The sequence below is a fragment of the Diceros bicornis genome, chromosome 21, assembly GCF_020826845.1.
Source record: "Diceros bicornis minor isolate mBicDic1 chromosome 21, mDicBic1.mat.cur, whole genome shotgun sequence".
Taxonomy (NCBI): domain Eukaryota; kingdom Metazoa; phylum Chordata; class Mammalia; order Perissodactyla; family Rhinocerotidae; genus Diceros; species Diceros bicornis.
The window spans coordinates 53816151-53837433 of NC_080760.1; the positions used below are offsets into that span (position 1 = coordinate 53816151).

Genomic DNA, 21283 nt, shown 5'->3' on the forward strand with positions numbered 1-21283 from the left:
ACTCTTATGAGGCCCACAGCCAGCCATGTGGACTGTCTGTCCTGCTGTGACTGTGGGCGTGGCGTCCACAAGGGCTCTCCCCTGTGGCCAGCCGGCTGGTTTGTGCTCAGGGTTCTGCGGGGAATGTCTCTCTGCGTGAACTTGGAAGGCGAAACCTACATTCCTAACTGTCTGTTTACTTTCTGATAAGCCAAAGCCGCTTTCCCCTGACTCTCTGGGCTGATGTTTGCTAGCATTTGGTGGCGCTGCTCACGTGTTCACTTTGGTAAAGTATCCCCAGTAAGATGGGATTCTCGCCTCTGTCCACGTGTTATTGTTAGAATTCTAGAATATACCCCGAGGGTTGGATTCCAGGACTCCAAAACAGTGGGATGTGGTGTGGCTTACAGTCTCACCGTAGGACACTGTGTTTTGTAAATGTGAACTAACCCGTGTGCAGTGGGTGGCACGTCTGTAAAGGCTCTGAGACTGTGAACCTGTCGGTGGCAGTAAGTCTCCCCACGGGGTTCTGGAGTGCCAGTGTGTCCACACGCGGTGTTTGCCCGGGAGGCGCAAGAGGCAGCCGCCCTTCACCCCCGAGATGCCCGCTTCTAGTCACCTCTCTGCCCCGCCACTGTCTTCTTCACCTTGATCAGAAGTGTGTGTTTGCCACATCCTCCCTGCCTCACCTGACCCCCTGAGGGGCAGGAACACAGATCCCCAGCTCTCTCGGGCGGACGGGCAGCTCAGGGCTGTGCTGGCTGAGTGCCTGGGAGAGAAGGAAGGAGGGCTCCAGGGGCAGGGGACAGCCTTTTCCTGCGAGGGACTGTCCCTGCAGAGAAGACAGGAAGAGGTTGCTGCTGCAGGCAGCACAGTGGAGTTTTTATGCAGGAAAAGTCTGTGCAATTCCTTTCCCCGCCGCGTCCTACATCTACTGGGTGAACGGCCAGCTTGGCGCCCACGAACAGCACCACTGTATTTGCTCACCCTCTGTCTCGGTGGGGTGGTGACCTGAACTGACCAGCTGGGTCAGCCAGGGCTGAGATATCCCATCTCCAGAAGCAGCCTCTCGTCACCTGTGGGGTCAAGCCTGTCCCGGTCCCTGCTGACCAGGGGACCTCGGCTCACCTCCCCAGTCCCCTGCTGGAGACACGCTGGACTCAGCAGGCCCAGCTGCACCTGTGTGGGGCCTTAGGCGGCTAGGTGCTCCCCATCTACTCACGGCCTCTCACCTTTCAGGTCCAAGGCCCTCAGAGAGGTCTTCTCCAGCCACCCAATCTGGCCACTTCCTGGCCATCGCTCTATTTGGATTCCCTGCCCCACGTCCCCGTTACCTCACATTTTGTGGTGCCTTTATGTGGTTTCCTGTTTCTTCCCACCTGAATGTAAGCCCCACACCAGGACTGCCTGTGTCCACCGGCGATCCACGGTGCCTGGCTCACAGTCCGTTTCTGTTGGTTTCCAAAGTCACATCTGAAAGTGCAGCCTTGGGTCGTGTTGGGGAGGCTGGGATCGCGTTTGATGGCAGCTCACGGTTACAGAGATAGCTGTGAGAGCCCTGGGTACCTCCAGACGAGTAAGTGGCTGTCCCCTGGTGTGCCAGGAGCGGTGACACATAGGACATTTGGGGTGTCCGGGCCTGCCCAGGCAGGGGGTGGGGATGAGAAGCTGCCCAGTTGCTGCGCTGTCCCTCCCAGGCAGCCCTGACCCGCCAGTCAAGAGGGGGCCTGAGCTGGAAACCCTTTGGCCGTCCTGGAAGGGGAGCATGTGCCCTCACCAAGCAGAGCATGGGGGCCGGGCTGATTCCGCTTAGATAAAAATGTGCATGGTCCAAAGTCAAGGTCTTCGTGAGTTCTGCACTAATTAGCTGTTTATGTTGGGAGGTGAATAAACTCTTCCAGGGATGTGTTTTTAATGACCCCCCCTAAAAGTTACTGACAGGTATTCTCAGCATCCTGAAAGTGTTAACGTACCTGGCGAGAGCAAGCCCCCTTCGGGGCGAGTTCTCCAGTGCCAGTGAGCAGCGGTCACGGAAGGAAGCACGAGCTGTCGTCAGTAGCCTTCTGCTCCTTTCCAGGGTCCAGAGCCTTCAGCTGCATTACGAGTTGGCCCTTGCCCACCTTGGCTCCAGCACAGACCTGAACGAGGGGCGAGACTGCAGGCGGGCCTGGCAGCAAACACTCAACCGCCAGATCCAGCAGATCACCCTGCAGCTGCTCGTCAGCATCTTCAGGTATCGAAAGAACATTTCCAGTGTCTGTGAAGTGTCAGCTCGCAGTTCCGTGATGGCAGCGGCCCCCGAAGCTTGAATGACTGAAATCCGTGATGGAGAAATGAGCGAGGCCCCTGCCCCCTCAGTCTCTCCTGCAGATGACCATCTGTGGATGATTGTGCTGGCAGAGGGTCAGGGTCGGGCCAGGGTGGGGGGCAGACGGATCATTTCGGGAGTGAAGCCCACCAAAGGAGAGCTGCCAGGCTGGAGCACTCAGGATTTGCCCCCATTGGGAAGTTTTCTTCATTCCTGTAATTATCGTCAAGCTGTCTCTTGCCTGCTGCTGGGAACTAGTACTTGAGCTAGAATATTGGTTCTGTAGACTAGTAAAGTGTGTTTATTTCAGCGTGATATGGTCCAGGGGTTGGGTCGCTATTTGTGGCCTAAATGTGCGGTCATTTAAGGAATGTGGATCAAGTTATTTCTAAAATTATTTCACAACTTTGTGAAGGAGTTATTTTTACTGGAAAAGCCTCTGGGCCTTTTCTCTCTTCCCCTCTTTGCAGCCTTCTGTCTCTCCTCTCCTCTCTCCCGGGGCCTGGAGCGAGGGAAGGCGGCTGCAGGGACCCTCCATCTGGGTGGGGTCTAGACCAGAGCTTACAGACGTGACGACACTCTGTGTGATTATTTCAAAACCGGCATGTTAATGGCCATATTATTTTGATGTATATATTTGCATAAAGCAAATAACTTATTAGGAAAAATGGGACCGCGTATTATGAACAGGTTGTAGTATCTCTTTGCTCAAAGCAGTATAATTGGTGTGGTCATAGATATGTTGTTTTCCTTTTGTTATTTTAAGGTGAAATCTTTCATGAACAAGATTTTTTTTTTTTAACACTTTGCCAGCTTGGTGAGTTCATGAAAAGCAGAAAATATGATTCCAGATTATTAAATTCTATTTCCCCTAGATGAAATAATATTTTCCCTCCTGATGGAGGGAAAACACTGAACACACTATGTGCTGAATGTACCTTGTAAGGTTATTGATTCTATTTGTGGAATATTGCTCTAGATCTGGGAGGTCATCTGCTAAAGTCCCCATGGATTTATAGACGAGGAAATGGGGCACAAAGGCGAAGTGGCCTGTGGGGTCAGGCTGACGGCCGGGCTGAGTTAGTACTCAGTCTGGCTGCCCTGCCCCTGTCACCACTCGGAACTCAATTTTACTTGTAGGAACAAGTATTGGTTCTTGCATCTTCCTTTGCATAAGGAACTGGGGGGCTTGAGGGAGGAGACGAGGACCTCCCTCCTGGAGCTGCATGCCAGGTGGCGAGAAAAGCTGTGCGTGAAGGAACGCAACAGCTCGACCACCAGAGGCATCCAGACCGTGTCATTATGGGAGTCAGAGTAATCTGCAGAACAGGGCTTTGCAAAGCGTGTTCTTGTCATGGTTTTTCTGCTTCTAACAGTGATGTGTTTTTTATGTATTTAAAAATATTTCAACACTTGGACTGTCTTTCTCTTGGTCAGGGAAGTGAAGAATCACTTAAATTATGAACATCGAGTATTTAATAGTGAAGAGTTCCTCAAGACAAGAGCCCCAGGGGACCAGCAGTTTTATAAACAGGTAAGAGGTGTGTGGGGTGTGTATTTGTCTGTGTATGTTCCGTCTTTTTTTCTTCACTGTATTTAAAACATTGTTCAGAATAAGTTTCTCAGCATCTGTTAATATTTTATTACCTGCATTAGCTTTTCCAAAAGTTTATTTGAGCATGGTTCCTTCTGATCCACTGGCCATCTCTTATGTTTTTAATCAGCTCTTTAGAGTATAATTTACATATCACAGAATGCTATTGTGCTAAGGGTGGAGTGAGGTGAGTGTTGACAGATGTTTGCACCTGGGCAACCACGTCCTCCGTCTGGATCTAGAGCCTTCTCATCATCCCAAACCATGCCGGTGCCCTTCCCAGTCACCCCCTTCCCAGTCACCCCCTTCCAGGTCACCCCCCTTCCTGGTCACCCCCCTTCCCGGTCACCCCCCTTCCCAGTCACTGTCTTCCCTTTCCTGGTCACCCCCCTTCCCGGTCACCCACCTTCCAGGTCACCTCCCTTCCTGGTCACCCCCCTTCCCGGTCACCCCCCTTCTCAGTCACTGTCTTCCCTTTCCTGGTCACCCCCCTTCCCGGTCACCCACCTTCCAGGTCACCCCCCTTCCTGGTCACCCCCCCTTCCCGGTCACCCCCCTTCCCGGTCACCCCCCCCTTCCCAGTTACCACCTCCCCAGTCACCCCTTCCCCCTTCCCAGTCACCCCCTCTCCCTTCCCAGTTACCCACACCCCTTCCCAGTCACTCCCTTCCCAGTCACTGCCTCCCCCTTCCCAGTCATCCCATCCGCCTTCCCAGTCACCCCCCTCTTCCCAGACACCCCTCTTCCCAGTCACCCCCCTTCCCAGGCCCTGGGCTGCGCCGTCCCCGTCCCCGTCCGTGGAGGAGTTTCCCGGCTGCCCCGTCTGCTTCTCTCACGCTGACTGTGAGGGTGACCGCGCTGCTGTGTGGGCGGTGTGTCCCTTTTCTCGAGGGTACTCCAGTGTTGGATGTAGTGCCCTGTGTTTTTCCGTCCGCCTGCGCCTGAGCATTTGGTTGTTTCCATTCTTGTCTGTCATGAAAAGGAATACTGGGGGCTTTGTTGTGGCAGCGGTCCCCCATTCCCCCATGTGCGGGTCTCCTGCTCCTGCGGGGCTGGTCTCACACTTCGGGGTGGGCGAGCGCGGCCTCTTCCCTGGGGGAGGGCAGCCCTTCACTAAGTGATGCGGGACCCTGGGCTCCGCGCTCCCTGCCGCTGCTCCAGCTCCGCGTCCCCGCGCTTGGTGCGCTCGGAGGATGTTTTGCTTACATCTTCCTGGTTGCTCTGTGCCTCGTTTTGTGCCTTTCACCCTAGTGTGAGACCTCAGTGCTCAGCAAAGGCTTCAGAGGGCCCGTGTGCAGACTTCCAGAACTCTCTTTCTGCAGAACTCCCTCCCCTCTGGAACTCGGCCTCCATGAGCCACAGTCTGTGTCCACTCAGCCCGGCCCCTGTGCCTCCAAGGTCCCTTCCCCACCCTGGGGGTCCCCCCCACACACCCTGAGCGCCCCTCCGGCAGGAATCACAGCCCTGGCTGCCCCCCGCGGGAGGGGATGGCCGAGCCTTGCCTGCTGAGCTGTGGCCTGAAGTGCGAGTCTGCTTCTTTTCATTATGCAAGTTGGTAACTAATTAGTAAAGCTGAACAGCTGTCACTGTTCTGCCGTTCTCTTGCCCTGGCTCCCTCCCTCCACTTGCTTCCTTTATTCCTGCTTTGCCCTGTGGGCTCCATATTCCTGCCTGTTCACGTGGCTCCGTGTGGTCACACCGATGTTTGGATGTTTGTCAAGGGCCGCTCTGAGGACTCTTGAAACCTGCTGGCACACTGCACACACTCCCCGGTGGACAGAGCCTGCCGTGTGTGAACCTCGAGCTGCTGCTGACACAGGACCCACTGGAGGAAAAGCGCAGCAGAGGAGCACAGGGCCCCGTCAGAGGTGGAAGCCGGGGCCGGAGAAAAGCCCAGAACTCAGCTCATGGCTGTTTCAAAATTGTGATGGCCTGCTGGGGGTCCAGCGGAGCCGCCCTGAGCGTCCTGCGTCCCTGCCTCCTCCCTCTGGTGGCCCTGCCTTCCTTCCTTAGCATCCTCTTCTGGTCTTTCATTGAGACCCCGGCTCCCATCTCTGAGTCCCCCCACAGGAAGGAGCCCCACACCCCACCTTCTGCAGGCCTCATTCCCTTCCTTCATTTTCCTGCGGGCGTTTTGCATGCGGGGTGTTCCAGCCCCTCCTCTTTGAGCCCCAGTACCCCTGCGTGGCTCTGGGCGCTCTGCCCTCCTCTCCTCGCCTGGGGTGTGCGGCGGCCTGCAGATCCTCGAGCCTCGTCCTCTCCAGGCCACTGGCCCACATGCCCCCGGTCAGCAGAGCAGGGATCACGGGGGACACAAAGACCCGGCTGTTGGAGGTTCACCTTCTAAAACGAGAACCAGCAGCTGTGGCTGATGGGAACCGAGCAGAGGCGTGAGGGTAGCAAGTGGAGGCCAGGCAGGTGCGCTGGCCGTGAGGCGCGGAGTCAGGGCAGAGCCACCGTGCCCAGGAGACCCCAGAACCCAGAGGCTGCGGCTGTTGCTGTCGTGGGGGGCAAGGGGGTTTGGGCTTTTGAACTTTTCGTGACTTTTCAAATGCAAAGAGTGGCAGATTCTTTCCCATCAGCTGGTGAGAAACTGAGGGATAGTCTTGGTAGATTATGATACATTAAGAAAGCTACCCACGTTTAGGAACTTTGTCCGAAGGAGCGGGATGTTAGTGAGGCCTCAGTGGGTCGGAGAGGGGACACTCAAGCAGCTGCCACAGGTGCTCTGGGTACGCAGAGAAGAAAGGACCGTGTGAGCGCACGTCGCGGTAACTCGCTCTCACCGCCTCTTTCAGGTTTTGGAGACCTACATGTTTCATTCTTTTCTTAAAGCCCGGCTCAGCAGGAGGATGGACGCCTTTGCTCAGATGGACCTTAACACGCAGTCCGAAGAGGACAGGTACCTTCGTCATCACGTTTGGGGTGCACGACTCTGGGGATCCAGATGCTCAAGTGGCGTAGTTTTATTTGGATGGATGAACGATACATTCAAGTGGCAAAGTCTCACCTTTAGAAATTCATGATGAATTGGGTAGTCAGGCTCCTCTCCGTGTATTTCTCTTCTAGCAGGGGTCTCTGAACGCGCTTGACGCTCGCGTGTTCCCTGCGCACCTCCGGGTCCGCGTTCATGCCATTTCTGTCCCATCTTCTTTCTCTTTCTTTCCCACGCTCACCCATCCCCAAAGCCTGTTTTCCACCTCTCACTAGATGCTTTTCCTGAAATCCTCGAACATTCTCTGTGTTGTGGTCTCTTTGGGGGACACGGTCTGTCCTTCGGCCTTTAGTTAAACACATGGGGAGGTTCAGACATGCAGCTCCGCTGTTCCCACATGTGGGCAAGAATACAGGACACTGTCACCGCGCAGAAGAAAACGCTTAGTTGAGGCTTATCCTTCAATCGATATTGTATCTGCAAAGTAAAGCCCTGCTTTTTTCTGCCCCAGAATTAGTGGGATGCTTGTCAGTCCACGAAGACCGACCATTGAGAAGATGGCCTCGCGGAAGTCCTCGGCCCTGCACGGGGCTCACAGGCGCATGGTGGTCAGCATGCCCAACCTGCAGGACATCACCACTCCCGAGGTGCCGCTCCGGAACGCGTCGCTGCGGAAAGTGGAGGCCGCGGACTGGGGGAGCAGCAGCACAGGTGACCGTCACTGCCCTCGTGTGGCGCTGTCCTCAGTGACTCGATTCTGACGTTGCAAGTCATCGAAAGAGACCGCAGCTTGTTTTAGTGGAAGGGAATAGGTTTTGGGTTTTTTAGCAGTTTAATTATTTGAAATATTTTTAGAATATTCATTTTGCAAACTCTGTTGGTTATAGATAATTATTTCTCGTCTGTCTTTCCCATCACCCAGTCTCACTGCTAAAGATAACAGCCACACACAGGTCTGGTGTCTTTCGCATGTACACATACGTGCATGTCTGTGTGTGTGTGTACGTGTACATGTCAAATACATGTCTACATATGTCAGTCTCTAATGGGAGACAATGACTAGCGCCAACCTCTTTCTAGATCCTGGGGGTGCAAGGAACCCAGTGCCCCAGCCCTCACGGAGTTCCGGAGGTGAAGGCAGGTGATGAACAGATAGATACGTCACCCCGGGGCATTGAGTGTCCTGACCTGGAGGAGGCGGGATCAGGGACGGCAAGGGGCAGGGCTCGGAGTGCAGGAGTGACGTTTCAGCAGCGATGAGAATGAATGGAGAGGCAGAGCCAGGTGGGCACTGGGGGAGGCGTGTCCGTGGGGGGTGGACAGCAGCAGCCCCTTAGCGTTGTGAGATGCAGCAGCCACGCCTCTGAAGCAAAGCGGTGTGCTGCTCCCGATGTCGGCTTGGAGTTTCCTCAGCGTGTAAATTGCTGTAAAGCCTGATTGGACCTACGTGAGCCCATGTCTTGTTTCCGTGTAAGCGCAGCACAGCGCGTCGTGTGTGATGTCGGTTATTTATGCTCAGGGCCCCTCTCCGTGCAGTTGCAGGATGGAATCACACTCCGTCCATGGTGGACGGGAGAAATGGTGGGAGGCCAGGCACCGTGAGCCGCGTGGGCCCCCTGGTGGCCGCTGTCTGGGTCTAAGGCACCAGGTATCAATTGGTGCCTCCTGATGAACGTGGGAGAGCTGGAGGCTGAATGAGGAACGCACCCCACTGACACCAGGAGGGGCCCTGTGTTTAAATGAAAAGACCTTAATGACAGAGCAAGCATCTTGAGGCGACTGCTGGGTCTGAGTCCCCTGCACAGCTGCTTCCTGGCTGTGTGACCCTGGGCAGGTCACTTCACCTCTCTGGGTCTACAGTTCCTCTTCTGTAAAACCCAGTGACACCTTTCACTCCTCGATGTGCTCACTCCACTGTGGGCACATGTTCTCTCTCTGCTCTCTAAGCCTTCCCCTGGAGCCCCCCGCCCCTCCCAGGCTCCTCCCTCCTCCAGGCTTCGTCGCTGAGACCCAGCTCCCTGGGGTGAGCTGCCTCCCTGCAGGGCTGGCCTTGTGGTGGTCCCTGGAGCTCTGGGAGAGGAGGAGCACCGGCCCTACCTGGGAGGCCCTTAGGTGATGTTTGTTGGAGGAACTGGTGTGAGACAAGCCTGGTTCAGGTGTGGCTCTGGCGCCTAGGAGCCGTGTACCTGGGACAAGTGGAAGCCTCCATTTCCACATCTGTAATATGGGAACAATAACAATGCCCATTTCACAGATGTGCTGTGAAGGTGAATGAAACGATTCTCTTACAGGGCTTAGCCCTGCCCAGCAAGTACATCTTGGCTTAGGTTATTAGCTTAATCCTCCAATAGACTCACTACCAAATGTTTCAGTTTAGCGTTAATAGTTTTAGCAAATAAAATTATTCGATATTCTCAGGGTGCCGTGGAAGCAAAGTGAGGGGCCCCTCGTTCTGCGTGGGGGTCCCTGGAGCTTTCTGGAAGAGGCACACGGGTTCTTGCCTTGAGTTGCACCAAAGGCACAGAAACACTGACCTAGACAAAATGATTGGATGGGAACACGTGTTTATTTTTAAGTTCTGTGCTATCTGCTTCTTTTCCTTTAATTCTTCAGTTCTGAATGTGACCCCTAAAACGACGTATACGTTCAAGATACCGGAAATCCACTTTCCCCTGGTGAGCCAGTGTGTCCAGGCCTATTACTCCGACTGCGTCAGCCTGCTGAGCAAAGCCATGAGCTGTCTGGCCCCGGAGAACTCCGCGCTCCTGGCGAGATACTTCTACCTCCGCGGACTCGTTCATCTGATGCAGGGGCAACTGCTGGATGCCCTCTTAGATTTCCAAAGTCTCTACAAAACTGACGTGAGGATCTTTCCTGCGGATCTCGTTAAGAGGACGGTGGAGTCCATGTCGGCCCCCGAGCGCGCCCAGGCCGAGGGGACCCCCGAGCTGAGGCGGCTCATCAGCGAGGTCATGGACAAGGCCAGGGAGGCCCCCAAGGCGGACGACCGTGTGAAGCACTTCGAGCTGCCGAAGCAGCACATGCAACTGGGCGATTTCGTGAGGAGGGTTCAGGAGTCGGGCATCGTGAAGGACATCAGCACCATACATCGACTGTTTGAGGCCTTGACCGTAGGTAAGAGGGCAGATGCCAAGAGCGAGTGATTTATGTGCTTAAGGCAAGCCAGCTGGGGGTTTGGGAAGACCCCTGGGGTGTGAGGGGTCTGCCACCACTCTGCGCAGTTAAGGAATGGGAGGGGCTGGCTGAGCCTCAGGGCGGCCTTCCTCTCCCCCGATTTCCAACAGTGCACACGCACCCAGGCTGCTCTCCTGACTCCGGCTCTTTGGGGTGTGGGAAGGGTCTAGGGAAGGTGGGTGGGAGACCAGGAAGCCTCTGCAGGTCTCCCCTGTCTCTTGGGATCCGCTCATCGTGTGACGATCCCTTCCTCGCATATGCGGGACCATGCTGTCCGTGGAATACTCCAGACACACCTACCGGCACAGACAGCATGACAAACGCCAGAGCCTCCCCTCGTTTCAGGAATGCTGCGTTTCCTCACCTTTCCTGTCTTGTTGGTTTGGTACCCTTCCCACCCCTCCCTCCTCAAAGGGACCACTCTCCCCAACTCAAGCTTTCCCTTCCGACCACGTGACCACGTTTATATGCATTTACTGCGGGCGGATGGATCCGACAGCAGTACCTGGGTCTGTGTTTTTAAGCTTCGGGGAATTGTGTCACATCATGCGTGTCGGTCCGCACTGACTATTTTATTCGGCGCTGTGTTTTCTGACTTTGTCTGTGTTGGTTCACATAGCTCTCATTTACTCCACTGCTGACAGTGGGAGTGCGTGAGTTACCTGTTCACCATCGGGGCTGTCCCGGGATTGTGCCTTTTCTAATGCTGACATGGTATTGCGCTGCCTGTTTCCGGGAGTGCGCGTGGATTGGTTTCTCGAGGATTTGGGCCAAGAAGCTCATCTTTGGATGTGAGTACTGTGATCTTGACTGCAGACTGCCCGATGCCCACAGGGCGGTGCCTCCTGGGAGATCCGTGTCCCACCTCCTGGGCCGCACGCGGTGATGAGCATGAGATGCCCTCCCTGCTGTTCTCACCGAACGGCAGCTCACGTGCTCTGAGCCATGCTGGTTTCTTCCTCTGAACTGCCTTTCCATAGTCTTTGCCCATTTTTATATTGGGATATTTCCGTTTCCCTTCTGACGTGTAGGAGCTCTCCTGTCCTCTAGAAAGGTCATCCTATGCTGATGAGAGACATGACAGCATCTCTCCCTACTTACCACACGGAGACTGCAGAGCATGGCTTCCGTTTGGGTTCTTGTCGGTGGCCTCCGTGGCAGACGTGGCAGTGCGTGCCAGTTTCTGTACGCGTGCACGTGCTGTCTGTCTTCCTCTGGGTGCAGGAATCGGATCATTTGTTCACAGGTCCCAGTTAGTTGGTCTGACCGAGGTGCAGGCCGGTCCAGATCACTGGTCACCTCTACGTGCTGCACTTTGGAAATGCTGAGAAGAAACGACTCCACCTTGGCCACACAGGGCACAGTGGGGGTTGTCTCACTGGGCATCTGACGGGCGATCGGCGCCACCCAGGAGATGCCCGGGGGTCGGGACGCTGCGGGAGGATGGGCTGTGTCCGAGGGGACACAGAGGTGCTCACAGAGATGCCTGAGGAACCACGCTCAGGGGCTGCCAGGAAGTGGGAGTGCGGGTGCCTCGGGGCTCAGCCCCTCTTGAAGAAGGCCCTGCCCCCTCCCTTCCGGGGACCTTTATGAGGACACGAGCGCCCTCCAGGTCAGCTGCAGGGCCTGACATACAGCAGCGTAAAGCCACTGGGATTGTTGTGTCACAGGACGTTCAGAGCATGTGTGGTGGCTCCTCAGCCACCGTGCACCAGGCCCCTTCAGTCCCCTTCGCTCCCTCCCACGGCCTTGTTGCTTCCCAGTCCCAGATGGCTGATGGCTCTGGGCATCCCTGTTTTCCCCTCAGGAAGCAGAGGGTCCATCCCCCCACTCTCACCTCTTGTTGGGCAGGAGTGGGTCCCATGGCACCCGGCTGCAGGGGAGCCTGGAAAGCGTGGTTTTGTGGCTGGACATGTGGACACTGTCCAGCAGTCCCAGACGTATGCTAGTAGAGACATGGAGAGGACATCCCGGGAGGGCATCAGCAGACTTGACCCACGACGATCGTGCCATTGACGGCCCTGTTGTCACTTTGGCCCTGTAATTACAAAGTAGGTCAGTTATCGATCGTGATTCTGGGGTGTGTGAGCCGCTGTAACGCAGCACCAAGGGTACGTTCTCGCCTAACGGCCGTGTGTTAAAAAAGCAGTGTGAAGTCATAGCTGAGTGTCACCATTCTCGAATGAACTGACGTCGTGTAAGAATACATCAGAGGGTTTATTCAAAAAATCATCGTCACCGTTTCATCATTACACATTTTAACAGTCACACGTTTCAAAGTCCGATATTCACAGGGCAGGACCAGTGATTTCCACATGCAGCTGCTCCCAAGGTGGGCCCAGGGAGGGAGGGAGGCTGACGTGTGCTGCCGACAGCCTGGCCGTGTGGGAGTCGGGCTCCTGTGGTGCTGCCTCCACCCGCAGACGAGCTGGATGGGCCGTGTTGGAGGTGTGTGGGTGACGGTACAGGAGTGAACAGTTGGCATTTTTGTGCAGAATTGGAGACAAATGAAGAATGGCTGTTCTGTCCGTGTAGACGTGTGCAATGGCTGTGGATGTGCATGGACGTGTGCACAATGGCCACAGGTGTGCATGGGTGCCAAGGATGCACACAGTGGCAGTTGGTGTGTGTGGTGGCTGTGTGTGCATGGAGTTCATGGATGTGCACAGTGGCTGCAGGTGTGCACAGCAGGCTCAGGTGTGAGCTGTCCAGTCCTGCTGCAGCCCTGGCAGGTGTGGTGTCCACAGGCCGGCCGGAGCTGAGTACGTGCCGCTTCCCACCACAGGGTGCCCCTGGTCTCTGCCATCCCCTGGTTGGGGCCCGCTGGAGCCCACGAGCCTGCCTCACATCCGAGGCCTGGCGCCACGTGTCTGTGAGAGGAAGCTGTGTCGGGTTCTGGTGTCTCGCACTCTGCTCTGCACGGCCCCAGTAACTCCGCGGGGCCTGGACAGCAGGGGCTTTGTCCGGAGTGACGGCAGAGACAGGCCACTTGGCTCCAGGCTCTGCCGTCATGGTCTTTTGGCTCCAGCTCTCATTCAGTAAAGGCTTCGCCTTTCTCTCTCACTTCCCTTCTCTTGTTTCCCATTTCTTGGGCTTTCCTTGCTCAGATGTTTAGACTAAACGTCTTCTTATGTGAGGTCCAACTAAAATAGCAAATGCTTCGGATTAAAACACGATGGCTCAGAACCACTGGGAAGTGTAGACTGAGGTGCCCCAGTCAGAGGCAGCTGCTCTGAGCAGCGTTTCTAAAATGGCACAGGGGCTCTGCAAACCCTTCTGTGGGGTCAGGGGCACAACCCACACGCGCTCTGGTGCCCTGCCGCCCATTGCGGGGGACGCCAGTCCCGTCCACCGGAGCTCACGTCGGTGCCCTTGTGCTTCATCTTCTTCAGTGACTTATTTATAAAAAATTACGCAAGGACATATGAATACCCCACTGTTGTGTGTTTCTTCCCTGTTTGGATCCAGTGACTTTAAAACTTGACACAAATCTATAAATAGTTGACACCCATTGTCAACATTAGAAATACAGGTGGGCGGGAGTGGGACAGAAGCGACTCCAATCCTGCACCTGTGGAGGCTTTCTCCTGAGTATTTGGTGCCTGCACCTTGTGGTGGTGATGAGGCCTGACTTGCTGGTTCAAGTCTTAATTCCGACCATCTCAGCCATTCTTATGTAGAAGCGAATGTCACGGCCTGGAAGGCCTCCCGTCCTGCCTGTCACAGCGCCCTCCCATTCACAGACGGCAGCCGTGACTGCTCAGCTGAGCCAGACTCAGTTGTGGCCGTGATTTCAAATTCCTCAGATAACTGTCACCTTGACACTGTGTTATGGAACCAGAGCAGGGACATGGCCACACCGGGACTTCAGAGCGTCATTTGGCCATTTCACATCTGGCCTCCAGCCAGGCTGGGGACAGGGAGGATGTGGTCCCTGCCCTCTCGAGCCTGGCATCTGCAAGGAAGGCAGACACGAACCTGCAGAGCGGTACAGCATGGGTATGAGGCTGTCTGCTTGGCCTCAGGGCCCAGCTCTGCACTTAACGCACCTGCCAGCAAGGGCTTGCCTCTCTATGCCTCAGTTTCCCTGATAGTAGTGCCTGCCTCCTGAGGTGGCTGGGAGGATTAAGTGGGACCCTGTGTAGAGTGGAGCATAGCAGGTGTCATTGAAGGCAGTAAGGGAAATGCATATGCAGCTCGGCGGCCGTGTGGCCAGGAGGACTGCCTTGTCAGGGAAGGCTGCACATGAGCTGTTTTATCTGGGTCTTGAAGGATGAGTAGGAGTTTTCTGGGCCAAGCACTCTGGACCAGTGTGTGCAGAGGCATGGACGACATGGCCTGTTTCAGAATGTACTTGGTATGATGGGAACGTGGGGGTGTGAAGGGAGGAGGGGCCTGATCCTGGAGGAATGTGGGGCCTGGTGTAGACGAGGGGCCTTGAAGTGTTTGAACGGGGAGCGGGAGCTCCTACTTGCATCTTAGAAAGTCATTCTGGGCGCCGAGTGACGCAGGCTATGAGCGGGGCCGCTCTACAGGCAGGGACCCCAGAACGCGAGGGGGGCCTGCTGCCTGACAGAGGGCAGAGAGAGGAGCAGCCAGATCTGGGGCACGGAACGGAGGCAGACCTGAGTCAAGGCAGGAGCAGAGGCAGGGAAACCTCGGGCATTAGAATGGGCTGGGCTTCTTAGCGTGGGTGGGGTGGGGATCCCATCTCCATTTTACAGGCAAGGAGGCAGGGTCGTTCCACAGCTGGCCTGCAGTCACACTGCTAAACTGTAGTGAAGCTGGCCTTCTGACTCGGGGCTCGCTCCGACTCCAGAGCCCATGAATATTGGACATTTGGAAAGGCTATGGCATCAATTACGATCATCTTGGTTACAAATAATACAAGTAATTTATTTGCTCACAGAACCAAAGAATATAGAGATAGATCTTGCCAGCTTCGGGCAAGGCTTGATCCAATGGCATAGGCATATCACCAAGGATCTGGTCTCCTCAGTTTCATCCAAGGACTAGCTCCCCTCATGGCCCCAAGATGGCTGCCACCAGTTCTAGTGGTGATACAGGTCTTTGCCACCATAAGAAAAGAGTGTTGTCCCAGTGTTCCCACCTGGTGTCCAAAGAGTTACTGTGACTACCTGGCTTAAGTCACACTGCGATCCCATCCCCGGGTTAGGGGCTAGAGAGGGTGGATGGGCTGGGCCTAGATCGAGTGCCCACCCTGGGCACCTGGGGCTGCCTGGAAGCGAGTGGAGAACCCCTCCCAGGTGTTTTATGTCTAGGCAGACTTGAGTACTGGTGCCACCTGCTGCGTGGTTGGGGTAATGCGCTGTCTTAAGATAACAGAAGTTCTTGACGCACGTGTTGTGTGTGGCTGTAAGAAATCTCTCGCTTTTTTTTTTTTAAAACAACTAAGGACAGCAGAAACAGATTGACCCAGAAACATTCAAGGATTTCTACAACTGCTGGAAGGAGACAGAAGCAGAGGCCCAAGAGGTCATTCTGCCTTCATCAGTGATGGAACACCTGGATAAAAACGAGTGTGTTTACAAGCTGTCAAGCTCTGTCAAGACCAACTGGGGTGTGGGCAAGATCGCCATGACCCAGAAGCGCCTGTTCCTCCTGACCGAAGGGAGGCCGGGCTATGTGGAGATTTCCACCTTCAGAAACATAGAGGTAAGAGGGGCCCGGGAATCTGCCCATGCTTAGGAGGTCCCCCCACTGGAGCAGACGCCTGGACCCTTCCTGCTGTGCCATGTGCCCGCTGTAGACCCACCACAAGCCACTCACCTTTCCTGCCTCAGTTTGCTCATCTGTGAAATGGAATAATAATGGCGACTTCCTAATAGGATTGCTTGAGGATTGAATAGGTTAAGTATGTGACATGCTTAGAGCAGTAAGCGTTCACCTGTAGCTGATTTTCTAACACAGCTGACTTGTGTCTGGGAGGAAAGCAAGAAGCGATGCAGGCATGCTCTTTTACTGACCTTCTAATTAGAGAAAACATGAGAAGCACAGAAATTAATTCATCCACGAGATATTTGTTGAGAAACTGCTGTGTGCAGCCGCCGTGAGCTGGTGTCTCTCACGTCTCCTGAGCAGATTCCTCACTGGCCCACTTGTTTGTTTTATAACAACTTTAAACACCTATTCAAGAGAGTCTTTTTCCCCACTGAGGAAATCTGAACTAAGATCATGACTCATCTTATGCCCTACATTTATTTTCCCAAATTTATACGAGGCATGGGAGGTGTGTTAACTCAGCTACTGAAAGAATATTCAGAGACAGGAAAGGCAGTAAACCCGTGGTAAACGCGGGACCAGAGGGCCCCACCTCGCGCTGTTTTCCTCCACACCTGCTTTGACAGACTTCCTCCTAGAACGCCAAAGAGAGAGAAATATTTAAGGAGGTGAAGGAATGAACCGCCTTTAAACGCAGTGGCCGAGTCCATTTGTGTGGGTGTGTGGACGTGCCGCTCACAGAGCAAACCCGCCATCCGCCAGGAGGTGTGCTGAGCTCTCAGAGCCCTAAGAGCCCCTTCTCGAGTCCCGCTGGGACGCCCGCGCCCCACCCCCGGCCCTGCGCCCGGCCCCAGGGGCTGTGTCCGGGCTCTGCCGAGTGGCCCCCCGCCCTCCCAGGCCTGCCTTCACAGCAGGACGTCAGCCGAGCGCCCAGCAGGTCCCCTCGGCGTGTGCGACAGGGACAGCAGTGGTCTCGCGCCCACGCTCCTGGATTTCAGACCCGCCGTTGCCGCCTGCCCTCACCAATCCCAGCGTTCCTCTCGAGTGTCACTCTACTCACCGTCCTCTTCTCTCTCTGCCCCCTAGGAAGTCCGAAGTACCACGGTAGCTTTTCTGGTGCTGAGAATACCCACTTTAAAAATTAAAATGGCGTCCAAGAAAGAAGTCTTTGAAGCTAACCTTAAAACGGAGTGTGACCTGTGGCACCTGATGGTGAAGGAGATGTGGGCCGGGAAGAAGCTGGCCGATGACCACAAGGTCTGGGAACCGCTGTCTTGTGTTCTGGCTCGAGGCTCGCCTCGTCCTACCCGTGTCTCTAATAACGCTCAGCCCTTCGAGCTCGGGGACTCGGGCTCGTCCCGTGAGCAGAATGGGTTGAATTAGACGGGGTCTTGTCAGAAGGCGTTGAAGGTGCTGTGGTTTGCGTGACCCAGTAAAAGGCCTTGTGGCGTTAGGGGACGCCGTGGTGAGCAAACCCAGGGGCTGGCAGAGCGGTGTGGGGAGTGTGGGGGCAGCTGCTCTGTGCTCTTTCATCCCCCCTCCCCGCCCACCACGGACAGAGGCAGCAGATGGAGGCCTGATGAGGGAAGATAGTTCTAGTCTCTAAATGGCAAGACAGGAAGCCCCATGACAAGGTGGGCAAAGAGTGTGCAGGGGGAGCTCACACACGGCACAGTTCCAAGGTTAGAGAGAGGGGCACAGCCCACGGATCATGAGAGACGCGGGGAGGGCAGCACCCACCACAGGGACACGTCAGGAACAGCACGCTGTGCAGTGGCGGGGGGGCTGCGTTAGTGACGGGAGCGCAGGCCACCAATGCCGAGGGGGTGTTTCTGTTTGGGCTGGGAAGAGGGCCTGGGCCTGTCTAAGATCCCAATGTTCTGTGACTTTTGGACCTGCCGTCTGATTTTATGTCCGCCGGGTTAGTTAGCACAAACCAGCACAGTCAAACTGAGGCCCGTGGGCTTTCGAGCGGCAGCGGCAGAGCGGAGCAGGTGGGACAGAGACTGTGTGTATTCACTCCCTGGCCCTTCACAGGAAATGTTTGCCGACCCCTGGTATAAATGATCAATATTTGTCTTAACTAAGAGGAAAATAATTACATGACATGAAATCCAAATTTAAATTCTTCGTGTTGCTTTGAAAAATCATGCGTCTTTAAAGTATTGTTTTGTGTAACATAACAGAGCTGTACCGTGACGGATCTGGTGACTGTGTTGAAGTGAACGTGTTTCTCCCGCAGGACCCCCAGTACGTCCAGCAGGCGCTGACCCACGTCTTGCTGATGGACGCCGTCGTGGGCACACTGCAGTCGACCGGCGCCATTTATGCTGCCTCCAAGTTATCTTATTTTGATAAGTTGAAGAATGAAAGTAAGACACGCCTGTGTTTGACACAGCCGTGGGGTCTTGAATACGTCTTAAGTGATTTTCTCTCGTTGACATTTGTTTTATCAGTTAGAACCGATCCCACATTTCTCAAATTTTTTTCTTTTGTACTTTTAAATATGTCACACATTGTTCTGGATCTTTCCTTTTCTGACTTAACAATATACCTTGGAGCTCTCTGCTCATCAGGACACATTGAGGTCCCGCCTAACTTGAATGTCTGGGTGCCATTCCACTTTTCACTGGACGGTATTTGTCATGATTCCTACTTGCCAACCACAGAATTTCCACTGGCCGGTTGAAGCAGAATGGAAATTTGTGGAAGGCTGTTGAGTGGCTTGTGGAATCCCCAGCAGTCGGACGTTTGTCCACTGGGGAGCTGCAGGAACCTCTGCACGTGGTCGGCCTTGTTGACCGCTCACTGCCTGAGTGAGCAGGGGCCCCTGCATGTCCGTATCTTTTTCATTTTTCTTGATTTGGTCAATTTCCCCAGACAGGAGTTCTCTGATATCCTGCTTGTAGATTTAAATCTGGCTCTCACATTCTGGAAGCCATACAGGGTTGGTGGTAGGCTCAATTTTTTTTTTTTTTTTTGGAAGATTTTTCAAGTCTAGGAAATAACAAATGGGGAAGAATAACTTTATGCATCATTTTAGCTACCTCTATTTGCTTTCAACTTTTAAGTGCTCTCCTAAACCCAGCTGCCTTGTGATTTGCATGAAGTGGAGAATACAGAGGGCCCCTTACTGCTGTTGACATCACTACCTGCCATGATGAACATGGCTGAACTAGACCAACAATATAAAATTAATTCATGAACCACACGTGAACACAATAGGGATGTTGTAAAATGACCTCTACTTTTGTGTGTATGCACTGTTTTTATTTATAACAGCTTTATCGAGATGTAATTCACATGCCATAACATTGAAGGTGTGTGGTTTTAGCATATTTAGAGCTGTGCAGCCATCAGCACAATGGGTTCTAGAACATTCTCATCGCCCCAGAAGGAAACCCTGTACCACTCCGCAGCCACCCCAGCCCCCAGGCACCCACCAGTCTGCCTTTGTCTGTCCTGGGTTTGCCTGCTCTGGGTGTTTCCTGGACATGGAATCACACATGTGTCCTCTGTGCCCGGATTCTTCCATGTATGTGATTCTTCAGGTTCATGGTGGAGCAGGATCAGTACCTCATCCCTCCAGGGACAGAGGAGCTTCCACGGTGAGGATGTGGCACAGTTTGCTCGTCCATCCGTCTGCTGTGAACACGGTTGCTCCCACTTTCTGGCTGTTACAAGTAGTGCTGCTGTGCACATTCACGGACGTGTTTTTGTGTGGACGTGTTTTCATCTCTCTTGGGTATAGAGCTAGGAGACTGGTTTTTAAAGCGTTGTCCCAGGAGCAGGAAAAACAAACCTCAGTTACGTGTTTATTCACCTCAGCTCATTTTGCTCTTTGCCACGTCTGTCACTAACTGTGAGATTCCCGACGCTTCCTGGCCCCAGAATCCCTCTCTCCGTGCCCCAGCATCCCTCCCTCCTGTGTCCCAGCATCCCTCTCTCCTGTGCCCTAGAATCCCTCTCTCCTGTGCCCCAGAATCCCTCCCTCCTGTGCCCCAGAATCCCTCTCTCCAGGCCCCAGGATCCCTCTCTCCTGGCCCCAGAATCTCTCCCTCCCACAGCAGTCCGGATGCTCTGGTTGCCACAAGACCCACTGGAGTGACTTGAAGGAGTTCATGTCAATAGTCCTGGAACCAGACGTTGATTGCTGTTTTTTTCCCTAGTTAGGAACAAAATCAAATAAACACTACACTTGAGCTGTTTATATCCCTCCAAGCTCATGCCTAATCTTTGTCAAGAGTTTATAGAAAAGCCTTCTCACTCCTCTGTACACAGTTCACACAGTCGCCATGGCAGCGCCCAACAGATGACAGCTCTCTTGACTGTCGCCCACCTTGTTCCACATGGCAAAGGGGCCTCATCTAAGTGCAGTGTCTCTGACCCTTTGTTACATACTAAGAACCGTTTTTCCTGTGTGTAAATTTAATGACGTAAAGATACATGATCCTGGGCTTAAGTTCATAGTTTACGGTCAATTCACAATGGCAGGTCAAAAACTAAACTGTCAAAAATTTTGCACCCCATTCCTTGGGGGAGGCATTTGGGAATGCCAGGAGATATTTGTGGTTGTGTGTGTGTGTTGGGGGGGGTCTACTGGCATCTGCTGGGTGAGGCCAGGGATGCTGCTAAGCATCCTACAGTGCACAGGACGGCCCCACAGCAGCCACAGCTATGGCCCAACGTGTCCATAGTGCCGAGGTTGAGAAACGGTGCTGGGCGGAATGTTTATTCATTGAGAAACGTTTGAAATCTTCTCTTTGCGAGGTAATACGTAATGGTTGAGTGTGGATAGTGGTCAGATTATAGAGCTTACTAGCTGAGAAGAGAGCTGTGTTTCAACAGAAAGCAGTGTAAGACAGCTGATGAATGCTCACACTTTTGCCAGTTATTTACATGACGAAGACAGCGAGACAAAGGAGGCCTGGGCACGCGTGGCTTTACTTTACTGTCTGGTTCAGAGAGAGCTTCATCTTCACAAGTTATGAAGTTCTACCCCAAACTAATATGCTAAAGAAAGCAGAGTGCGTGAGGCTGTTGGGAACATCGATTTCATCTAGTCCGGAAAACTAAGACTTGGTGTTTGCATTTCAGTGCCCATGGCAGTTCCCAAGACAACCTCGGAAACGCTGAAGCACAAGATAAACCCTTCGGCGGGCGAGACTTGCCCACAAGCCATTGGCGTCTTGTTGTACACTCCAGGTAAACTGGTCTTCTTGTTTGCTGCTGCTGGGTGTTCAATGATCTGCCAAGTCTGCCTCAGTGTTGGGGGTCAGCCCTGCAGTGAAGGGGGGATGGGCTGATACAGGGTGAAGAAGGGCCACGTGGTTTTCTACTTTTTGAGGCAAAACCCTGAGCAATGAGGTGAAACTGTTGTAGCTGCTCCGTAAAGTTCACCTTGTGGAGTCCAGAGCCGTGGGGAGCCCCTGAGGGACTGAAACGGGAGAGACACTTCACGGAAGCCCCGCTCCAGAGCCGTCCCCCCGTACACTCGTGCAGCGGTTCATGGTTCATGAAGTGCGTGTGC

At 54.2% G+C, this 21283-nt stretch overlaps 1 protein-coding gene across 1 annotated transcript in view; it reads left to right on the plus strand.

Annotated features, from left to right (window-relative positions):
- The window catches only part of DENND3 (DENN domain containing 3), a 63216-nt gene that overhangs the window by 25354 nt on the left and 16579 nt on the right, over positions 1-21283 (plus strand). The window contains exons 9-17 of the mRNA XM_058565001.1: positions 2057-2212; positions 3725-3821; positions 6680-6783; positions 7328-7527; positions 9430-9951; positions 15428-15687; positions 16840-17010; positions 17996-18125; positions 20851-20958. Coding sequence (XP_058420984.1) covers positions 2057-2212; positions 3725-3821; positions 6680-6783; positions 7328-7527; positions 9430-9951; positions 15428-15687; positions 16840-17010; positions 17996-18125; positions 20851-20958 — 1748 coding nt within the window. The remainder of the gene's footprint in view (positions 1-2056; positions 2213-3724; positions 3822-6679; positions 6784-7327; positions 7528-9429; positions 9952-15427; positions 15688-16839; positions 17011-17995; positions 18126-20850; positions 20959-21283) is intronic.